At 44.9% G+C, this 23,614-nt stretch overlaps 1 protein-coding gene, 1 long non-coding RNA gene and 1 other non-coding gene across 4 annotated transcripts in view; 2 read left to right on the forward strand and 1 right to left on the reverse strand.

Annotated features, from left to right (window-relative positions):
* Window positions 1-944: 944 nt before the first annotated feature.
* Window positions 945-1,031, reverse strand: LOC122478127. Its single transcript, XR_006295877.1, has one exon. It is a non-coding gene; the product is annotated as a small nucleolar RNA SNORD35 (small nucleolar RNA).
* A 6,510-nt stretch (window positions 1,032-7,541) lies between these two features.
* On the forward strand, window positions 7,542-13,102 carry LOC122477406. Its single transcript, XR_006295691.1, has 4 exons — window positions 7,542-7,920; window positions 8,972-10,264; window positions 11,439-11,586; window positions 12,616-13,102. It is a non-coding gene; the product is annotated as an uncharacterized LOC122477406 (long non-coding RNA).
* A 7,982-nt stretch (window positions 13,103-21,084) lies between these two features.
* Window positions 21,085-23,614, forward strand: part of PDK3 (pyruvate dehydrogenase kinase 3) — a 69,669-nt gene continuing 67,139 nt past the window's right edge. Inside the window, exon 1 of one of the 2 annotated variants that reach the window (XM_043571427.1) lies at window positions 21,085-21,391. In XM_043571427.1, coding sequence (XP_043427362.1) covers window positions 21,286-21,391 — 106 coding nt within the window. In that variant the 5' untranslated portion in view covers window positions 21,085-21,285. The remainder of the gene's footprint in view (window positions 21,392-23,614) is intronic. The other variant, XM_043571428.1, reaches the window with a different exon arrangement.

The raw sequence follows: 23,614 nt of genomic DNA on the forward strand, positions 1-23,614 counted from the left end.
TTGGGGAGCACTGTTGAAATCTAAAGGGTCCGGCCAGAGATGCTAGAATTGGAAATTGTCCCATGTTCTGAATGACCTTCAAATCTTTTTTTTTAAGAGAGAGAGAGAGAGTGCACATGACAGCAGGGGAGGGGCAGAGAGAGAGGGAGAGAGAGGGAGAATCTTAAGCAGGCTCCACATTCAGTGTGGAACCTGATGCAGGGGTTGATCTCCTGACGCTGAGATCATGACCTGAGTCGAAATCGAGTCAGACACTTAACCGACTGAGCCACCCAGGCACCATGACCTTCAGAGATATTCTGCTGAGCTGTCATGTTGATGAAAATAAGCACCCAGGTTTCCAAGAGCACAAGGATGCTTGCATTTAGTTTTGCTTCGAACCCTCCAAAAGTTGTTCACCATGTTGGGAAGTCTTAGCAACATTGGTGGTAACTGATTTTGCCACTAGGGCACACCTGTGTCAGTCTTTGTCTTGCACCGTCACTCACAGTGATGGTATGACAGTGTAAGCGTTCGGCTCCTCTATTTTGTCTTCTAGTATCACTGTGCCTGAGTTTACATTTTGAGGTGCACGTTATTTTATTATAAATTACTTATTTTTATTTGCCCTTTCTATCAGGGCGTTACGTTGATTGATTTTTACAATTATGCATAGGGGTATGTGGTATCACCTGTGAGTTTCATTTCAGGTTAGTACGGGAGGGCTACTGAGTATGTGTTATTAAAGGAGTCATTGGGTCTGAGACCCAATAACTAATCTAAGTGGCTAATCCTTAGCATGATATGGCAATGCCATTTCTTTTTCCACGGTCCCAGCATATCTTCCTACCATCTGATATCGCATTCCCTTGGCTTCAAGACTATAAGCAAATTGTTCACCTCTGCCCCAGTCACTACCATTTGTGGTCTAAAGTAACAATTTTACCCATTTTCCTTATTTTTCCTTCCTGGCATCAGCTGAGCCATCGGCATTATTGCCACTGCCCACAGTGGCATCCGCCGACCATCATGAGAAAAAGCCATCGTCTGCGGAATTTTACCCATTTTCTTTTTTTTTTTTTTTAAATTTTTTTAACGTTTATTTATTTTTGAGACAGAGAGAGGCAGAGCACGAACAGGGGAGGGTCAGAGAGAGGGAGACACAGAATCTGAAACAGGCTCCAGGCTCTGAGCTGTCAGCACAGAGCCCGACGCGGGGCTCGAACTCGCAGACCGCGAGATCATGACCCGAGCCGAAGTCGGCCGCTTAACCGACTGAGCCACCCAGGCGCCCCTACCCATTTTCTTGATCAGAGTTCACAATCTTGCCATTCGTTCTTCAGAACATTTGGTGACCTCTTGGAAAAGGACGTAGTCAAAAAGGCCAGTGGATCAGTTTTTACTGTTGTAAAATGAAGTGAGCCTAAATTTCCTTGAGTTTAGAATTTGCCCGTGAGGAATTCGGAGGCAGGCAGGAGCGAGCACATCTGTTTCGTCTCATGCCTTACGCAGAGGCAATAAACACTCCGGTAAGAAAATAAGCACTTAGTGCTGTGCACACAGTAACAAAAAATAAATGCATACTTTGAGCGGGACCCTAATATGAACCTACAGATCATGTTGTCAACACAGTGAAAATGAAAAACAATGCGTCGTCAGTGAATAAACTCGTAATGAACATGCAGGGCTCACCTTTGGCAAGAACGCAAAGTAGCTGGTGTTTGTTTCCAGCGCTTGTGTCTTCTCTCTTGGGTGCCCTTTTCTTCCCTCAGCACCTCCCACCGCAGCGAGCCTAAGGCTCTCGGACGGTCCTTTTCTGACTTGAAGGAGTCTCCCTGTCAGAAGGAAAGGGGTCTGGTACACCTTTTTTCTTACTAACTCTAGAATCTTTTTAGAGCAGATGGGCTGTCTTCGGAGATGAGGATAGTGGTTACCTTGGACAGGCAGAAATGACTGGAAAGGAGCTCGAGAGCTTCTGGGGGGGCTGGTAATGTTGTGTTTCTTGTTTTATTGTGGTAAAAGATACGTATCGTAAAATTTACCAACTTGGCTGTCTCTAAGCGTACAGTTCAGTAGTGTTAAGTATATTCACATTGTTTTGAAGTAGATCTTTAGAACTTTTTCATCTTGTAAAACTGAAACTCTGTGCCCATTAAACAATAACTCCTCATTTCTCCAGTGCCCTTGGTAATTGCCATTCTACTTCCTATTTCTATATATTTGACTACTCTAGATACCTTATATGGGTAGAATCATGCAGTCTTTATCCTTTGGTGACTGGTTTATTTCACATAGTATCATGTCCTCAAATTTCCTCCATATTGTAGCACGTGACAGGATTTCCCTTCTAATGTTGTATTTATTTTTTTAATGGCATTTTTCAATGTTTACTTCTTTTTTTTATATGAAATGTATTGTCAAATTGGTTTCCATACAACACCCAGGGCTCATCCCAACAGGTGCCCTCCTCAATGCCCATCACCCACTTTCCCCTCCCTCCCACCCCCCATCAACCCTCAGTTGATTCTCAGTTTTTAAGAGTCTCTTATGGTTTGCCTCCCTCCCTCTCTGGAACTTTTTTTTTCCCCCTTCTCCTCCCCCATGGTCTTCTGTTAAGTTTCTCAGGATCCACATAAGAGTGAAAACGTACAGTATCTGTCTTTCTCTGCCTGACTTATTTCACTTAGCATAACACTCTCAAGTTCCATCCACGTTGGTACAAAAGACCATATTTCATTCTTTCTCATTGCCACGTAGTATTCCATTGTGTATATAAACCACAACTTCTTTATCCATTCATCAGTTGACGGACATTTAGACTCTTTCCATCATTTGGCTATTGTTGAAAGTGCTGCTCTAAACATTGGGGTACAAATGCCCCTATGCATCAGCACTCCTGTATCCCTTGGGTAAATTCCTAGCAGTGCTATTGCTAATGTTGTATTTCTTGATCTGTGTGTTGGTTACCTGAGTACACTCTCTTTGGGAAAATTCATCCAGTTGTGCACTCATTTTTTTTTAAGTTTATTTATTTATTTTGAGAGAGACAGAGAGCTTGTGAATGGGGGAGGCACAGAGAGAGAGGGAGAAGCTCAAGCAGACTGCACTGACAGTGGGGCTCGAACTCACGAACTGTGAGATCGTGACCTGACGCTTAACCAACTGAGCCACACGGGCGCCCCCAGCTGTGCACTTACTGACTGGACCCACTTCTGTATGCATGTTATACTTCCAAGAAAGACTTTATAAATTAGACGGAAACAAAATTTAAAAATCATTACTACCGCTTCTGCTAAGCTATTAGTAACTTGTGTTAATGTTTCCCAGGGACGTTTTGCAAGCACCAGTTAGAGAAGGCAATGCTTAACTCCAAGGGGTATGTGGTGAAGGCAGAACTTCAGAAGAGATGGCTTCACACAGGCCCTATTCAAATCTTCCTTGATGTGTGGCTCTGAGCCCCTTCATACAGAAGGCTGGTACTACCCATCTCAATCCAAAATCACTAAACACTAGTTACCCCCTCCCCCCACCAAACAAGAGCAGAAGGTAAAGAAAAAAACCCACTGTCCTTAAAGAGGTAAATGAAATTGGGAAGAAAGCCTATTGAAGAAAATTTTAGGAGAAAGAACAAAACAGTGTTGGAAGAGGACAATCAGGTAGGGTTGTCACATTTAGAAAAACAAAAAGCCAAAAAGACAAATGATCAATACAGGACACCCATTGAAACTTGATTTCATATAATCAACAAATAGGTTTTTAAAGTAGAAATATGCTCCAAATAGTGCATGGGACATACTTGTACTCAAAATATATTTGTTGGTGAGGCACCTGGGTGGCTCAATCAGTGCAGTGTCTGTTACTTGATTTTAGCTCCATTCATGATCTCAAGGGTTTGTGAAATTGAGCCTGGCATTAGGCTCTTCACTGACAGCGTGGAACCTGTTTGAGATTCTCTCTCTCTGCCCCTCCCCTGCTTGTGTTCTCTCTCTCTCTTTCTCTCTCTCTCAAAATAAATAAAAAACTTTAATATATATGTAAAAATTTGTTGTTTATCTGAAACTCACCTTCCACTGGGCACCCTGTATGTTTTACCTGGCAACCCTAGATACAAGGGAAGGAAGAGGAAGATAAAATCACAGGGAACATGAAAAATGTCTTTTCAATGCAGGGATCCAGCCCAAAGCCAGATTCTCTTACAACTACCTAGCATTGGATAACATTCCCTGTCCTCAATGAGGGAAAGAACTTTGCACTAGGAATCAGTTTAATTTTGCAATGAAGAAAAAATTGGACTTTTCTTAAATCTCTTGCTAGGGGTCCAGAGTTTAATCCAAATCCTTTCACACTTGCTGTTTTGCCGAGAGCTGAGTGACACAAACTGCCTGGGATAATGGTGTGGGGTTGCAGGCAGGAAGGGCAAAGGACTTCGTCTGAAAGACCTAGTGCCTGGTAGTGACTTGTCAGTTTTCATCTGAAGCGGTTTTTTGATGTGTATAAATAGGGGTTGCCATTAAAAGTACTGCATCATTACTGGTGGGGAAAAAACAAATTCCCGAACACTCCACCCTCTCTATTCATCAAAGCCAAAGTGTCCAAGATTCACTCAAGGTGAATGAGGGCAGTTGTTCTGGAAGAGTTGGCTTTGTCACACAGTTTCTGATTTGCTTTGAAGCCCTGCGGTTAAACCCTTCTAACTCTGAGTCCATAAAGGGATAATAAGGCTTGATCAATGTAAGTTCTCAGGCTCATTGTGTAAAAGAAACAATTTTTAAAATTGCAAGTATATAATGAGGATGAAATAATTGACAAGATGATTCTAAGCTGAAGTTTCACAAAGCCCATTTTAACGATTTGTTGTAAAATCAGAAGTATAGTTGCGTGTAGTTAAAGGCAAACGTCCTTTAACTAGTTTGTTACTAGACATAGGTAAACTATATGTTCTGTGACCTTTTTAGACCATTAGTTGCTTAGTAAGATTTTCTTTCATAGGTTTGAAGTAAACTTTGGCCTAGCTCGGGTCGAATTATCACCAAACTTTAAAACTGTGAAAGACTGAATTTATTACATGGGAGCTATATCTATGACTGAATTTATTACATGGGAGCTATATCTATGACTGTTATCAACTGGAGAGGTAGAATCTTGGTTGATACTTTTTATGGCTTTATGAAACTGTCGACACCCTGACCTGCATGTCCTCGCACAGTTTCCTTAGGTGTCTATAACCTCAGCTTCCTCATCTACAAAAATGAGGGGGTGGACCAGATGACCTCTACCCTCCAAGCTATAAGACATCATGACTAGATTCCACTAAAGGTGTGTCCATCTCAGGGTTAGGTGACTTAGAACAACTTACCTAGGACTTTTCTCAGTAGTGATGTTTATTATTTGAATAGATAAAGGTAAGTAGAGTACACAACAAGTGTTACCGATTGCTTCCTGTCCCCTTGGAAATCTTTTGTGGGTAAATAATCAGAACTTGGGGGGAAACCAGAATGCCCATAAAGCAATAATGTCTAGATGGGACCAAGGATTAATGAGCTGAGATGTGGTTACTACAGGGGGAATAGATTCCACGAGAGAGAGAGAGAGAGAGAGAGAGAGAGAGAGAGAGAGAGAGAAACCTGTCTTTACTTCCTCAAGAAACCAGATTGTGCCGGTTGGGAACAAGAGATTCACTCTTAGGACACTCTGCTGCCAGAAGCAACATCTTCTGTTTGATTCCCATAACGGTCAAGGAGAGCACGTAAGGGCAGCTGTGACACAAGACGGGACCACGCCTGAGGCTGAGTGTTTCCACTCACCCCAAGTCTGAGGTGAACAGTCTGTGGGTAGCACCTTGGGGATCAGGCCTTCTCACCTCCAGAATCTTCATACCCGTTAAGTCAAGTGTTTAAGATGCAAATTATTTGGCTCACGACACCCTTTTTGCTTCCACGCTCACTGTCAAGTATTTGTGTACTTTCTGACAGATTATAAATGTGTCTAAAAATGTTCGGCCACAGCTTCTTGCTGCGACTCTTCCACGTGAGACAGCTTGTGACCATCCCCTCAGCCATTTTCTCAAGGAAGCAACAGCTTGGAAGGGAGACTCGCAGTCGGGAGGGGAGACTCCGGGGTCAAACAAGGCAAGGTCACGTCAGCTGCTTTGCCGGCTTTATTCCTTCCCCATGCTCTGGCTCTGTCTTCCTCACCAAAGGGACAGAAATCTGGAAGGATATTCTAAGGATCCCTGAGTACTGTGTATACGCAGGCACTATGGAATATATGTACATCCTCAAGGACATACTAATCAAAGCTAATTTACAAGGGGATCTAGGAGAAAGAGTTGTAATATGGTCCATATCATGGTGTGTACAGAGTGTGAATGGTAGGTGATAGTTCGTAGCAAAGTTCAGTATTTTTTCCAGAAAACTCGGCAAAGATTTTACCCTCTGAGGCATAGATGCCCATCTGCTTGTCCCCAGAGCTTGTGAATAGGTTATTTCACGTGGCTAAACGGACTTTGCAGATATGATTAAGCTAAGGGTCTTGAGATGGGGAGATGATTCTGGATCATCTGCATGGGCGCAGTGTCATTACAAAGGTTCTGATAGGAGGGAGGCAGGAGAGACGAGAAGGAGACATGATGAGGGAAGCAGAGGTTGGAGTGATGTGAGGCCATGAGCCAAGGAATGCAGGAAGCCTCTAGAAGGCAGAAAAGGCCCAGCCATAGATTCCTCTTTAGAGCTTCCAGAGAGAACGCAGCCCTGCTAACTCCTTGATTTTAGGGCTTCTGACCTCCAGACGTGTAAGAGAATAAACGTGTGCTGTTTGAAGTCACTCAGTTTGTGGTGATGTGTTACAGCAGCCACAGGAAGCTAATGTAGGAGGATTCAACAGGCGATTTTCAATTCAGTGAGAGTGCTTTGGTGAAAGCGTTAGGGGTAATGGCAGGCAGGAGTGTTCAGAGTCAGTTACTGTACAGAGTTTATTGGGAGCCCACCATCAGCTAGGAACTGAGACCTCCCTTGTGGACAAACTGACATGGGCTCTGCCGATACGGAACTTAACAGCCACAGGAGGAAGACCGGCATTAAACCAAAATGGCTATTAATTAACTTCAAGTGTGCAGTGTGCTATGAAGTACTGCATGGTACGATGCAAATGATTAAAAGGAGAGCTCTTTCTTCTGGATGGTCAGGGAAGGTTTTCCTGAGGATGTGATGTTTAAGGCAGACTCTGAGGTTGAAAGAGCCTTTCAGACAATCGGTAGAGCATATCCAAAAGCTGTAGGCAGGCAAAGCATTGTGTTTTAACGAGTTAAGAGACATCCAGTGCCATTGGAGCCGACAGAATAAGGGCTAGTGCTGTACAAGAGGAGGTGGAGGGGTGACTAGGGCTAGGCAAGACAGGGCCTTGTAGGCCGCTGAAGGATTGTGGCATGCCCATATTTACAGTTTTATTTTTATTAAAAAGTTTTTTTCTAATGTTTATTTTTGAGACAGGGCGAGACAGAGCATGAGCGGGGGAGGGGCAGAGAGAGAGGGAGACACAGAATCCGAAGCAGGCTCCAGGCTCTGAGCTGTCAGCGGGGCTCGAACCCACAAACGCGGTATCATGACCTGAGCCGAAGTCAGATGCTTAACCGACCGAGCCACCCAGCTTCCCTGAGGTGTTGAAGGATTCTAAGCAGAGTTTACGAAAATGGGGACATGTTCTGAATTCCAGGTCGTCAGCTGTCAGCACAGAGCCGGATGTGGGGCTCGGACTCATCAAAAGTGACATCGTGGCCTGAGTTGAAGTCAGACGCTTGACCAACTGAGCCACCCAGGCGCCAACCCCCCGCCCCTCCGTATTTATACTCTTAAAGATCACGTGGGCTATAGTGGATGAAAGAAGGGATTGAGGTGCAACAGAAGATGGCAAGAGACCAGTTATAAGGATACTGCAACAGCCCGGGTGAGAAGTAATGGTAGTCCTGGCTAAGATGGTGGCAGTGGGGATGGAGGGAAGCAGAAGGGTTTAAGAGATGGGTATATAGGTCAGAGAATCAAAAGATTTGGCGATTGATGGAGCGTGAGAGGTGACAGAGAGGGAGGTGTTAGGGATGGTGCCTAGGTTCATACTTAAGCAACCTGGTCAGCAGAACTGCCATTTTGTAAGGAAGGGAACCATGCTGGAAGAGAAGAATTTTGGTGGGAAGAACATGAGTATGACTTTGGGCATGTATAACCTGAGGGGGTCACTGAGACATTCATGTGGAAATGTCAAGTAGGCATTTGCATACCCAGGGGCAGGAGATTTAAACTTGGGAGTTAGAATTTCAACAGTAAGTGACATTCTGGGGACAGCGGAGATTGCCCAAGAAGGGAGAAGCCGGTAAGAGGAGGGCCTCTGAAAGGGCTCTAAGGAACCTCAAAGGAAGCAGAGGAGCAGAGGTCAGAGAAAGAGACGTGGAAATGACTAGAAAGCAAAGGAAAAAACAAGGAGGGCGTGGAGCCAATGAACTGAAAGGAAAAGTGAGTTTTTTTCAGAAAGGACGGAGTGACTGTGAGATCATGAAAAATAGGGACTAAAAAGTATCCCCTGGACGTGAAGATCATTGGTCAGTGACCTTAGCATGAATTCGGTGTGGGGGAGGAAAGGGGTCATCTTCTCTAAGTGTTTCTGGCAGACGTTAGTGAGAACAGGGTCTTCAGGAAAAGCTACGTGCTGGTGAGAAGTCGGACAGGAAACTGCCGCCGGGAGTGGCTGAAGGCTGCACGGCCACCACCGCCCACGTGCACCAGTACTTTGCCTTCCCAGAAAGACACGTAGGTGGTAGACAGGACTCCAGACCCGCAGGGCCTTAACCGCATCTCCTTGTACGCTTGTCACCTCTGGCCGGAATCATTCCCTCTTTCTCTTAGCTGTCTGCTCCTTGCTTGCGGCCATCCCTGTCTCCCTTCTTGGTTATTCTGAGACTGTACCCGTGAGCTCACCCTCCCATTCTCTCTTCCTTTCGTTCTAGTGTTGAAGAGATTTTGTGTCTCCAGGGAGTCGGAGTGACTTGATACGTCAGAGCAGTTCTGCAGTGTGTATGCAGTGGTTCTTCGTGGAGCGCGGTGAGTCCTATGAGCAGACAGAGAACAAGAGCATATTAGGTAAGTGACTGGACGGAGAAGCTTGAGGGGAGGATACGGCTAAGTCTTCTTCCGTGTGGAAAGCCAGAAAGGCTATTGATAGAGCCAAAGACTTGCTCCAGGTTGGAAGTTCAAATAATCTTGCCGTTCAAAGAGAGAATGCTCTCTTCGGCAGCACCTGTACAAATAACTGTGAGAGAAAGCGTTCCTCTGGTTTTTATCGTCTACTGAAATTCAGCTTACGTATAATTCACATGGAATTCCTTGACCACGACTATGAGGTGTGTGTAGGAGTCCAGCCTCCTCCACTTTCGTGCGGCCACAGAGCACAAAAATGAGAACAGGCGTTCCTCAGGTTATACTGCCAGATAAAACTCACTCAAGACCAAAGTGGCTTTGTCACTGAAACCAGAGCAACAATAGGAATCCTGAGAAGAAACACACACAGACACACAGACACACAGACACACAGACACACACACACACACACACACACAGAAAGAATGAAGTCATTTGAGGGAAAGGAATAAAAGAAGAAAAGGGTTATACAAGGAGTTATACAAGGGGAGACAGAATACAGCTCTGACTCACACAATAATTAACTCACTCTGAATAATATCAGAGTTCTGAACTTGGTTTTGAACACGAATATAGCTTTTATTTGTACAGTGGGGGTAGTTGTTCTCCCCCCTTCACTATTTCCTTTACCCTTCAGGTTAATTATTCCCTCAAGGAACACAAAATTATTTTCTCTTGTTTTCTGGGAAAGTGCTTGTGCTCACTCTTCCCTCAGGATCTGTTGAATAAGTTAGTACCCGATGAAAGATAGTAGCAGGTGACTACATGGGCACTGATAAATAATTGAGTATTTTAGTTAGAGCTCTTCTCAGAGACTCATGATCTTCTATCTAGAGATCAGCTGAAGTGCAGCCCTCTCATTTTACATAGGAGGAATTGGGCATGGAAAGATGAAGCAATTTTCCCAAATCCACAGAGCTACTTCGTGGCAGATCTAGGCCTGCAGCTTTGGGGTCAGGTGTCTCCGAGGCCGTGCTGTCCCGTTCGCATGCAGCGAATCAGCCACAGCGCCCATAATTGAGAGCTTCTTCTGGCCGGGAGGGTACCTTCTCCACCTCTCACGACAAATCTTTAAAGGAGGCCTTATCACTCCCATTTCCCAGGTGAGAAAACCAAAGCTCAGAGAGGTTAGCTAATTCGCCTAAGACCACGCTGTCAGTGCTAGTAGAACTGCCTAATCTTGTGGGATGGCCGAGTGGGGATTATCAGCGTCTAGGGCCGATCCGACTCCTCAGGGGGGACAGGTGATGGGAGGCCTGGTGTCACAAGGAATGCCCAAAGGCCCACACCACAAAATATTGACCCAACTCCTCGGCTATGGTGCCTAAAGGTTGAACTTGGAGTCATGGCTAGGAAAGAGCAGAGTCTTGAGGGAATGGAATGCTGAAGAGTTGTATTTTCTTGGGAAGGGGAACTGTGTGGAGCAAAGGAGAGCTTTTCAGGCTGAGTAGGATGATACTTCTTAAGTGGAGACAGCGTAAAGGGAAGGGTTCTCTGGAGAAGGAACTGATACTTCCCAATTCTGAATGGTATCTAGAATGAGGCTGGATCTTTGAGCCCCTGATTGGCCTGAGGCGTTTATGGAAATCGATAGCATGCATTCATAGAACCTGATCAGTATGCTGCGACTGTACTATTTTTGAAGGGGGTCCATCATTACATAGAACTGAATTATAGTCCTGGGCTCAAGATATCAGGTCCATGCGTGGCTCTCTCTTTAAATAAATACATAGGTAAAATGAACACCCGTGAACCCAACATCCAAACCACAAACTGGAGCGGTCAATGAAGCTGTCTGACGATACCGAGTTTTGAAGAGGAAGATATGGATTAGCCAAACCTCTTATTCATCCCTAGGGATATAAATTACTGTAATCAGTTTTCATTATTTTATAGTGTTAAACATTCTCACGGAATCTATAAACCTGGCCAAAAATAACAGCAGCACTGTTTAATTGTAAATGATAAGGCTAAGTAGCAAGTTTTTCTTCCTGCCACATCTGAAAGTTTAGACGAATACACGAATCTTCCTTTTTTGAATGGGAAAGCCTAGCTCTTCAAAAGCACCCATTCCGCACCTTTTTCCAAGTTACGGTTAGCTTGAACAGGAAGGCAATACTGTATTGCTTGTCAATAGTCATATGTTTGTCAAATGGGATCTAGGACTAGGAAGGTGTAGTCTTATTTTTTACTGAGGCTTGTCTGTGCAAAGCGATTGCAGTTTTAGAGAACTCATCTGCTTGCATTTGTTTGGCATCGCTCCCTCTGCTTGTATAGGTCTTCAAGTCATGGCAGAGACAAAAGCCTTGGCAACTGGGTAACTCCCTGAACGATAATCCAGTGTTGGATCTCCTGACTCTACCATATATCAGCGGATGGCCACGGGCAAGTTGCTGAACTTCTCTGAGCCTCAGGTTTCTCATCTGTGAGTAGGCAAACTCGTGTGTGCCTTGTGGGGCTGCTATGTCGATTAAAAGAGGGAACTGCCCCTAACCAGCTAGGCCACAAAGAAGCCCAGCAGCAAGTGTTAGTTATGTTTTCTATAGAAACAGGAGTATAAGGGGTACCTGGCAATATATCTCGCACAGCACGTATCTAACAAATCTAATGTGATTGGGGCGCCCGGGGGGCTCAGTTGGTTACTTGTCTGACTCTTGATCTTGGCTCAGGTCATGATCTCACAGTTCATGGCCCCCCCTCCTTGGCGGTGGGCTCTGTGCTGAGAGCGCTCAGAACCTGCTTGGGATTCTCTGGCTCCCTCTCTGCCCCTTCCCTACTCATGCAGGCGCATGCGTTCTCTCTCTCTCTCTCTCTCTCTCTCTCTCTCTCTCTCTCTCAAAATAAATAAACATTAAAAAAAATATAATGTGATCCCCAAATGTGAGGCACAGATGTAATTTAACATTTTCTGAAAGCTACACTTAAAAATGAACCAAAAAACCCAAATGAAATTAATTTTAATATTATATATGATTTAATCAATGTAACTGATATATCTAACATGTTATTTCAACATGTAATCAATATAGAAAATTCTAAATGAGAGTTTGTATTCTTTTTTCTTTTCTCTCTCTTTTCTTTTCTTTTCTTTCTTTTTTTTTTTTTTGCATACTGAGTTTCTGAAATCCAGTGTGAATTTGCCATTTACAATACCTCTCAGCTCGGATCAGCACATTTCAAGGGCTCAAGAGCCCCACTTGGCTACTGTTGCTGTTGTATCGGGCAGTGCAGCCTTAGCGCTTCTAATGAGATTGGATCTCTTTAGGTTTCAAAATCTAGACTTTCAATTCTATTCTAGTGCACGTTCCAAACGATGGGAGGCGATTGACCGTATTCCTGTTCCTTTAATATCACTAATTTGTAGTTGCCTCGTAGATGGGACACGGGTCAGATTATCCTAGAGCTGGGGTCCCCAATCTTTTTGTGACAAGTGGCTGTTTTTCTTTTCTTCCAGGCTTTCGGAATAAGTGGAGGGAGAAGAGGGTGAAAAGAGTTGGAACTGACAATAAAACTGCAGCGCCCTGGAGAGGGGGCCTTCCTGGAAGCTACATAAGTCTCCCTGATGGAAGGAAATCTTAGCGACTTTGGAAACGACTCAAGTTTGGTGTCATGTTCACATGTGGTGGTCGTGACGGTCAGGGCCAGGGGGAGGCTGCACCTTAGTGAACAGCTTGGGTGAATGAGGGCTGTACTAAACTCACCGATGTGAGAAATGCCAAGTTTTCCAGATAATAGGTGGCACCTTAGATGTCAGAGTCCACTGCAAATAATAGTTCGTGCTCAGTTAGTTATGGGTACTAAGTAAATATTAATAGAAACTGGTAAGATCATGATTTGGAGAAAAACAGAAGAGCAGTAAGTAGATTGTGACAAGTTGCTGTGTAATTACCTTTCATCTTTTGGGGTAAAGGAGAACTGAATAAAGCCACTCATGTTACCTATTCTGGGCTCACATTTTTGGATCACGTTCCCACCCAGAGACTCCAAGGAATTCCTAAATGTCAATCCAACCATGGTATCACTCAAAACACTCCTTAGTGGTTATCATATTGTTGGCATTTTTCTGTTTCCTTCCAGACTTTTTCTGTGAAGTTTTGTGATCTTTTCATAGCTGAGCTCAAACTTAGTACTAAACTTTGTATCCTGCTTTTACCCACTTATAATGTTTGCATTTTCTGTGTTCTCATATAGGTTTCACACCACAAATTTTTCTTAAGTTTATTCATTTTTGAGAGAGAGAGAGTGCACATGACACACATGAGCGGGAAGGGGCAGAAAGAGAGGGAGAGAGTCCCAGGCAGACTCCACGCTGTCAGTGTGGAGCCCAACGTGGGGCTTGAGCCACGAACTGAGAGATCATGACCTGTGCCGATATCAAGAGTCAGATGCCCAACTGTCTGAGCCACCCAGGCGCCCCTCACACAACAAATTTTTAATGACAGTGTATCGGTCCATTGAGTGGGTGTGCCATGATTTATTGAGCTATTTTTCCATTATTGTCTTTTCCTTCTGGATATTATAGAATGTAACTTTGTTTCATAAATTGGGCACATGCAACATTACCTTTCTTTATTTTTAAAAAATAAAATTAAATCTGGGTTTGAATTCCCATGTGCAGGGCTGGCAAGACACCCAGCATAAACCATCAATGAGGAGCTAGTCCCATGTGTATATGTAGGGGTATGTGGAGAATGCCTACTATGACAGCTAGGACACTTTTGATTCAACACGACCCAAATTTACTCAACCTGGCTTAAACCGTAAAGGAGAAGTACTGGCCTGTATACCTGGCAGTTCAGAGGAAGATTCAGGGTTGGTTTGATTTAGTCACCTGATAGCATCATCAAGGACCCTGTTTCTTCTCATTTTTGCTCTGCTTTCTACAAAGTCAGCTTACTCCTGGTCATAAGACAGTTGTCAGCTGATGCTACATGCTCTTTTGCATGTGCTCAGAGGTAAGGAGAAGGTAGAAAGAGAGGAAGAGAGATTCTTCCAGAAGCTTCCTCCAAATAGCAAGCAAGTTTCTTTCACAGAAGCCTCCAGGAAATATCTTCTCCTTTCTCATTGGCCTAAATTGGGTCATGTGTCCATTGAACCCTCCTGGCTATGGCCAAGGGTCAGAATCAAGCTCATTAGTTTTTTTAAATTATTTTTTAAGTTAATTTATTTATTTTGAGAGAGAAAGTGTGCACGTGTGCAAACGGGGGAGGAGCAGAGAGAGAGGGAGACAGAGAATCCCAAGCAGGCTCTGTGCTGTCAGCAGAGAGCCCAATGCAGGGCTCGAACCCACAAACTGATATCATGACATGAGTCAAGATCAAGAGTTGGATGCTTAACTGACTGAGGACCCCCCCCCCACCAGGCACCCTGCTCATTAATTGTTAGATTGAACCATATATTTCATTACTACAACCAGAGGAGGCTATTCCCCCACCCGCAGCACAAATACACTGCACGGGGCAGTAGACAAAAGTGGGGGGAGTTACCAAGAGAAGAAGGAATGAATTTACAGAGATTATCAAAATGTCTCTTATATCTTCCAACTTCTGTTTTCGGTCCTGCTGTACAAAAACGGCTAACGAACGCCCTCAGACACGGTAGCCCAAAGAAGCCCAGACGTGAAGTCTCCGTTTTTTGTTTTTTTTTTTGGGTCAGAGAAGGTCAGCTACCTCTTTCATTTGCCCCACCAAGAGGTGCAAAAACAAAACACAGACTTAATTTCTCCATAGATTATCCTGCCACACCATTCCTGTGCTTAAAATCTTTTCGGACCTCTTTTTGGAGGAAGAGAAAGACTACTACTAGTAGAATGAAAACCCTCCCTTGTTAGAAATGAAAGGACCAGGATAAATGGACTTGACGGGGACTTGCACCATCCAAAGTAGTTTGTCACAAAAATCATGAATCTGAGCACTTGGGAAAATAGAGCTATTGCTTCAAATCACACACATACTTGAGTAAATATAGAAGTTTAGTAAAACTTTATTAAGTAACCCTTACTAATAATTCACTCATCTTCACACTTCTTTTTCCTTTTTTGAAAAAGTTTATTTATGTTGAGAGAGAGAGAGAGAAAGATTGTGAGCAGGGGAGGGGCAGAGAGAGAGGGAGACAGAAAATCCCAAGCAGGCCCTGTGCTGTCAGTGTGGAGCTGGACGCGGGGTGCAGATCTCACGAATCGTAACCTGAGCTGAGGTCAAGAGTCAGATGCTTCACTGACTGAGCCACCCAGTAGCCCCTCATCTTCACACTCCTGACTTGCCACCCTTCACATCAAAAGGGGGGGCTGGTGAATGTTGGACACAATCAGAATTTCCTTCAATAGGTGAATGAGCAAATAAACTGTGCTACATCCAGACAATGGAATATTATTCAGACCTAAAAAGAAATGAGCTGTCAAGCCAAAAAAACCATGGTTGAACCTTAAATGTGTATTACTAAGTGAAAGAAGCCAATCTGAAAAAGCTACATACTGTATGATTCCAAATGTATGACGTTCTGGGAAAGGTAAAACTATGGAGACAGTAAAAAGTTCAATGCTTGGGGCACCTGGGTGGCTCAGTCGGTTAGGCATCCACCTTTGGCTCAGGTCATGATCTGGCGGTTCGAGCCCCCATCGGGATCTGTGTTGACAGCTCAGAGCCTGGAGCCTGCTTCGGATTCTGTGTCCCCCTCTCTAGGCCCCTTGCCCATTCACACTCTGTGTCTTTCTCTCTCTCAAAAAGTAAATAAACATTAAAAAAAAAGATCGATGCTTCCCAGGGGTTAGCAGGGAGGGATTTGTAGGCGGAGCACAGAGGATTTTTAGGGCAGTACATCTGTCCAAACCCATAGAATGTACAGCACAGGAGTGAACAGTAAGCTGTGGACTTTGGTTCATAATGACATTTCAATGTAGGTTCACTGATCGTAGCAAATGTGCCAGTATGATGCAGGATGTTGATGGTGGGGGAGGCCGTGTGTGTACGGGAACTCCTTGTAGTTTCCACTCAGTTTTGTTGTGAACCTAAAAATGCTTTTAAAAAAATAAAATCTTTTTTTAAAAAATGCAGCCTGGTATTAAGAAAGAACATGACATTGAGTGAGAGTCAGGAGACCGGGATTCAAATTTGGACTGTCATGTACAAGCCGTGTAATCTTTAATTATTTTAACCTTTCAGTGTCTTAGTTCACTCACCCGTAAAATGAGGATACGATTCCTCCATCAGACTTATTGTGAAGAGACAAACACAGGTCCTTTCACAGAGCACACGGCAGGTGCTTAAAATATATTAGTTGAGGGTAAAGAGAGAAGGAGGAGGAAAACACAGCCAGGCCAGGAGGTCATGGCCAAATCAAGTGCTGGTGGAGGCGTTTTGTTAACAAGATCCACCGGATAGCGATTGATGATGAGATAATCAGGGGTTATTTTTTTCCCCTCATCTATTCCACTCCGGCTTTTGGCTTTTGGCTTTATCAAATTATGATTTAATAAAATGTCCATTATTGCATGAATTACTCAGAATACTACCCTTGCCTTTGTCCCCCATTGAGAGCTGATGGGAAGGAATGCAATCTGGGGTCGTTTTGTCGTTCCTGCTGTTGGTTTTCATTTATTTGAAACATATTTGTTGTGGACATAGTGAGTGGTACTGACGCTGGACATGGCAATGAAGCAGCGAATGAGACTTGGGCTCAGCCATCACAGGGCTTGTGTCTAGGCTGGAAGACAGGCACTTAGGAAATTCTAACAGTGTTTTGAGCGTTACAGTGAGAAGCGCAGAGAATCAGGGAACCATATAGCAAGGGGAACAAAGTGCCTACATGGTCAGGGAAGGCCTCCCTGTTTTCTCAGCGATGCTGCTGCTGAGGTGTGAGGCATTAGCCAGAAGGAACGCAGGGCTGGGCTAGAGTGCATATGGCGGAACAGTGGTTCTCGCCCTTGAGCATGCATCAGAATCACCTGTGAGGCTTGTCGATGCGTTAACTTTTACTGCCTGACAAACTATCCAAAAACTTACCAGCTGGAAACAACAAACATGTATCACAACAATCTGTGAGAGTTTCGGTGGGCCAGGAGTCCAGGAGCCACTTATCCTAGTGGTTGTGGCTCAGGGCCTCTCAACGAGGTTAGAGTCAAGGCACCAGGGGAAGAATCTGCTTTCAAGCTCACTCTCGTGGGCTTCTCCACATGGCTGGCTGTCTCGCATGCCGCATGGCAGGTGGCTTCTGAGAGAGAGACAGACAGGAAGGCAGAGAGAGGAAACCCCAAGAGGGAAGTCACAGCCTTTTTTTTTTTAATGTTCACTTTATTATTACTTTTGTAATACATGTCCTTTATTTTTTTTAAACATTTATTTATTTATTTATTTATTTATTTATTTATTTATTTATTTAGAGAGACAGCAAGTGCACGAGCCAGGGGAGGAAAGAGAGAAGAAGAGAGAGAATCCCAAGTAGGCTCTGCACTGTCAATGAGGAACCTGATGCGGGGCTTGATCTCACAAAGTGTGAGATCATGACATGAGCCAAAATCAAGAGTCAGATGCTTAACCGACTGAGCCACCCAGGCGCCTCTGTAATATATGTCCTTTAAATCTTCAGTAGTTAGTCTATGGTTATAAAATGTTTTTATTAATATATATTTTCTTTGAATATATTTTACATTTTGTAACCAAAAGATACTGCTTGTCACCCATTTTATTGAGATATAATTGACATACAACATTATAAAAGTTTAAGGTGTACAACATCATGATTTGGGATATGTATACATTGCCAAATGATTACCACAATAAATTTAGTTAACACCCATCAACTCACATAGTTACAATGATTTCCCTTTTTAATAGGATCTTTTAAGATGTCTCTTAACAACTTTCAAAAATCCTAGTTTTAAGATAAAATAAGTTCTGTGGATATAATGTATAACACGATGACTGTAGTTAATACTGTATTATATAATTGGCTTTATTTTTTTCTGTTTCAGATTTACAGCAAAATTGAGAAGATAGTACACAAAGTTCCCATATGCTGTATGCTCCATTTCCCTACTATTGGTATCTTGCATTATATGGTACATTCATTACAATTCATGAACAAACATTGATGTATTATTATTGAACACGTTTGGTCCAAATTTATCCTTTATTCAGGATTCTGTAGTTTTTATTTAATTTCCTTTTATCTGCTCCAGAATCCTGTACCGGATAGCACATTATATTTGTCACGTCTCCTTAGGCTCCTGTTGATTGTCACAGTTTCTCAGATTTTCCTTGTTTTTAACAACCTTGATAATTTTGAGGAGTATTCGTCAGGTATTTGTAAGAGTGAAGTTGTTTTCGAACCTCATCTTTGAAGTGATATCTTACCACTTCTGGGCATCCTCTGTTTGTTAGAAGCGAATACCAAATCTAGCCCACACTCAAAGGGAGGAGAATTAAACTCTATCTCTCGGGGAAAGGAATATCAAAGAATTTGTGGCCATATCTTTAAAACCCTTGAAGCTTGTTAAATCACAGATGGCTAGGCCCCACCCCCAGAGCTTAACATACAGTAGGTCTGGGGTGGGGTCCAAGAGTTTGTATTTCTAACAAGTTCCCAGGTGATGTTCCTGCTGCTGGTCCAGGGATCTTACTTTGACAGCCACTGGGAGCAGGCCTGGGCAAACCTTGGTATGTACAAGGAATTGAAAAAAGTTCACTAAGATCTATTTATTTCTTTCAAGATCCTTTTCTTATTACTATAACCAGCACTGAAATCAACTCACTGGTTTACCTTCTGGATTTTGCCAGTTAACATGAAGCTATTAGCTTGAAAAATGTATTGTTGTATGAAAGCAGTAAAACAGGACCTTATGTTTGTATTAGATATGATTTATTTCATTTGATTGTCACAAATGCCAGGGAGAGAAATCAGGTGTCTCCATCTAGGACAGAGAAAGGCTAAGTGACTTGTCTAATGCCACACAGCCAGTTGATGATAGAGCCAAGCTCAGGACTGGGTCCTTTGAGCCCTGAACCGGCACAATTTATATTACACCAGACTCTTTCATATTGTTCCCAGCTTCTAGGATTTTGTCACCTTTTGGAGAAGCATTAATAAAACTAGTCACATGACAAGTGAAGTAATCAAATCAGCAGAATACATAGATTTTGTTCACTGGGAAAGGAAAGAGTGAAAGAAGTGATTTGCAAGCTCAGAAAGGTCAGCAGCGATCTGCTGCTTAGGCTGGGAAACCCTTCCTGTTTACTGACTACCACTACCAGTACCAAGTATACTCTGCCTCTGGGTAGCGCCTGCAAAAGTCCCTGGAAGAATCACAGGCCACGGGCCTTCCTTGTGTCTGCCCACGCACACCGAAAGGATTGCTTAGCTCTGCTGGCAAAGTTCCCAGCTAAAGAGGTTGTTAGTACGTCTCTGTGCGTCTTTGGTTGGAATGGAAAAGACACGGTAGCCTAGATACCATACCACCACCAAGGTGACCAAGATGTATGTGAAAATCTAGAAGTATGGCAAGACCACTGGATGGCCTTGAGTGCGTGTATTACTTTTCCTTAAATTCAGAAAAAAGATGCAACTAGTTAGCAAAGAATTGGGTGCATAAATAACCAATGAAATCACAAAAGTTAAATAGCTACACACCAATAATTTTATTCTATGAGAAAACCAGTCTAATTAGATTAAAAGAGTGCTTTCCAGGTACATTTTTCCTTTCCTTAGGGCATATTCTACCTTTCCTTTAACTCCACATTGACACGTTTCCAAAAATAAAGCAAGTTTTGGTGAAAATGGTTAAAGTAGGCAGTACTTCATACATCTGCATCAGGAAATAGTGATTTCATATACTGAGCCCCGAGTTCAAGTTGACTGGTATGCAGAGAAAAAATACCCAACACTAGTGTAAGCATAGATTCCTGTCCAAATGTGGTGGTGCTAGTGGTGGTGAAGCATGAAAGAGTCAAGGAGCTGTCCTATGGTGGTGGTGGTAGGTGAGGGGGTGTGAAAGATAATGCCAATGACCTTACATTTGATCCTTTCCAGTGGTAGTGCTGGTGAAGGTATGAAACAGCCAGTGACCTTATAATTAATCCTGCCCATTGGTGTGAGGTGGAGTATTGGGGAGCGGGGAGGCACGAAACCAAGTGTCAGTGATCTTAAAATTGATACTGTCCAACGGTGGTGGTGATGGCATGAAACAGAGTCAGTGACTTAATTAATCTTGTCCAAAGGTGTTGGCCACAGGTGGGAAGGTGTGTGTGTTGGGGGGGGGGGGGAGGGGAATTGGTGGGAACGAGGAGCGGCAGCCCATGAAAGAGAGTTGGTAACCTAACTTTCTTGTCCAAAAGTGTTTGAATGAGACCCGGAAGGGTGGGGAGGTGAAGGTGGAGGGGTGCGGTGGGCTACGAAACAGAGCCCGTGACGTTACAATTAAGCCTGTCCAATGACGGGTGGGGGTGGAGGGGGCATGAAACAACCAGTGAGTTTCATCTGCTCAAAGGTGGTGGTGGGGTGGAAAGCATGTAACAGCCAGTATAGTTAAGTGGTAAACAGAACATGAAAATTAAAGTGTCAAGCTGCAACGAGAATTCTGAAGTGCAGTCGCCAGCCCGTCCAGGGAAGGCCCCCCCCCCCCCGGAAGAGGTCCCTGCGGTTGAGGCGGGCCTGGAACGAGGCATAGGATTGGATTCTGGGCGTGGGCTCCAGGCCTCCTCACAGTCCTCTGGCACCTTCGCTACCTTTCGGCAGCGGAGGACTTAGCCGGAGGCGGGGCTCAGCGCCAGGAGCCAGGGTGGGAGGTGCCGGCTTCTGGGAGAACTCAAGCAAAAGAAAGCGAGGGCGGCAGCGGCGAATCAGCGGCCGGCGCGTGCGGCCGCGCGCCCCTCTTGCCCCCCGCGCCCTTCGTGCGCCGCGTACGTGCGGCGGCCGGCTCCGCCCCCGTGGGCGGGCCCTGGAGAAGCCGCGGGCGGCCGGCAGCGGCCCGGGAGCTGCTGCTGCTGCTGCGGCGGCTGCACCCGCGGCGCCGGAGCCGAGGTGGGGGCCGGTGTGAGCGCTCGGCAGACGTGTTCGATCCGCGCGGCTCGGCTGCACTGGCTCCTGCGGCTGCCTAGGCGTCTCGGCTGGTCGGTGCACGGCCTCGGCGAGGATGCGGCTGTTCTGGTGGCTGCTGAAGCAGCCGGTGCCTAAGCAGATCGAGCGCTACTCGCGTTTCTCGCCATCGCCGCTCTCCATCAAGCAGTTCCTGGACTTCGGTGAGTGCGGGGCCGCGGGCCCCCACGGTCGCCACGTTCCCCACAGCCCCTGGGACGCGGGGCCGCTGGCTTCCAGGCCCGCCGCGGGTCTCCCCGGCCTCGGGGCAAAGTCCGTGGGAACCGCGGGCGGGGCTCCGGGATGCCCGGGGTCTCTCCCAGGGACTCGGATTTCAGGGCGCCGAGGGGCAGGGCCTGGCGCTCACACACCGGCCAGGGCTTTACCTGAAAACCCAGAAACCGCGTCCGAGGACCCTTATCGGGCGGGACGCCCCAGACCTGCTTCGGTAGCTTCAAACCTACTTGACACAGACCTCACCGCCCTTAAAACTTAGTAGCGGAATGTGGGTGGCTTTTTAATATTTTTGTTAGATTTGTTAGGTCCTTTTTGTTGTTGTTGGGCAAGCGCTGTTTAGAAACATCTTGAGGTTGAATACATTATGCAATGGCATTTTGTTCCTTTTTTGCCCTAAGGTGCTCCTGTGTGCCTGGAGCGGAAGGACTCGAACTGTTGTCTTTTTCGTGTTAGGTTAAAGCAGTTAGAGGCCTGGACTGCGAACGCCTTACATGCTGGGGAGGAGGGGACGCGTGGGCTCCTAGCGTCAGAGCAGGGTCTGATACACCCCGGGTCTCAGTGCCAGCACCTTTCATCGCGCCTCTCCTTTTGTGTCCCACCACCTTGTCCCCCCGTCGGGTGGGCTGGTGGGCAGTTCACACGGATGAAGGTGGGAGCACAGAAGCCCCGGCCCTCACCCTGTCCGAGAGGCCTAGCTGAAATGGGAATAGATGCCACCACCTTATGTTAACCGGATCGTGTTTCCCCAGAGTGGTGCCTTTTCCGCCACGGAGCGAATACTTGCAATCGCTGGAGGCGAGGGAGCTGGTTGTGAGACACCTGACAGTAAAACAAATGTGCGCACCCGGGTGTCCGAATGGAGGTCAGCATCCTTGGAGGGGAATAAAATGGAGCAGCAAACATGCCCTGCGCTCTCAAGGGAAAATAATGGGGCGTCTGTGCATTTAATGAATTTTATGTGAATGTAAAGGGATCGTATCAGGTGGGAATAAAAACTACAAGTGCAGAGGAGGTAGAACATACAGGGAGGATCTGGCAGGCAAAATGCGATGTTGTGTGTATACTTAAAAAGTTGGGGAGGAAGAGAGGAATAGGTTAAAGTCGAGGCCAGATTAAATTTTAAGAACCCACTTTGCCAGAGAATGAGGAGGAAAGTCAAAGTTCAATGAGATGTTGACCTTTGCATCTTCAGCTTCCCCCCTAAAAGCTTTTCAGTCGTTCGCTATCTTTGGCCACTTGTGAGAGTTTTAGAGGTTTGAAGCAGCCCCTGACTTCAGGATTTAGAAAGAAGATGCCACCATTGCTATAAATAGCGTGTTTCCCATCCCTACTTTATGGTTTAGAGATGATTCCAAAGATGTCAGCTTCATCGGGGGTGAACCGGGCTAGGTTAATTCACAGTAAAAGGAGCAGAAGGAGTCCAGAAATCCCGAATTTCCTTCTTCCACCCTCAAAGTTAAAATGATAGCTGTTGTGATAGGCTAGGGAAATTTCGGTTGATTTATTCCTATAGCAGCTAGTATCTCCCCGTGTTAAGAGATGTCTTGCAAGAATGTTACTTGAGTAGGAAGACCACAGTGGAGGATAGTGTTAGCGTGGAAAACCCCATGGGACCAGTATGTGGGAATAAATGTTCTAATTTTTTTCTGCCACTATCTCAAGAGGATGGCCTTGGCTAAGTGAGCCTCACTGGGGTTCATTTTCCTCATGAATGAAACGTGTGGATTGTTGCAGGTAGTCTGTAAAACACAACTCCCAAAATATGTGATTGTAGTTTCAAAGGAAAAGGGATGAGCCTTTCAAAAGAAAACAACCAAATCTCTTGATAGATATTTCCCATAAAAGGCTTCTGACCTATTTTGGGAGAGGTGGAGGGATACACTAATCTAGGATAATGGAAGAAGCCTAATAATTGAAGTCTTTTCCTTATAAGGAAGCCCACAGAAGAGCTATATATAATTGTAGTGGAATTTGCTAGAAACTACAAGCCTAGTTTGTCATATCCAGAGACAGGTGGCAGGCAGCCTATGTTTAATGACAACAAGCAGAAGAAGAGAGACCGTCTCAACTTCTACCTTTCTTTTAGTTCTTCTAGCTCTTGATAGTTCTATTTTGGCAAATAATGTAGGAGTTTGAGAATTTAGAACAGA

This window comes from Prionailurus bengalensis, chromosome X, assembly GCF_016509475.1.
Source record: "Prionailurus bengalensis isolate Pbe53 chromosome X, Fcat_Pben_1.1_paternal_pri, whole genome shotgun sequence".
Taxonomy (NCBI): domain Eukaryota; kingdom Metazoa; phylum Chordata; class Mammalia; order Carnivora; family Felidae; genus Prionailurus; species Prionailurus bengalensis.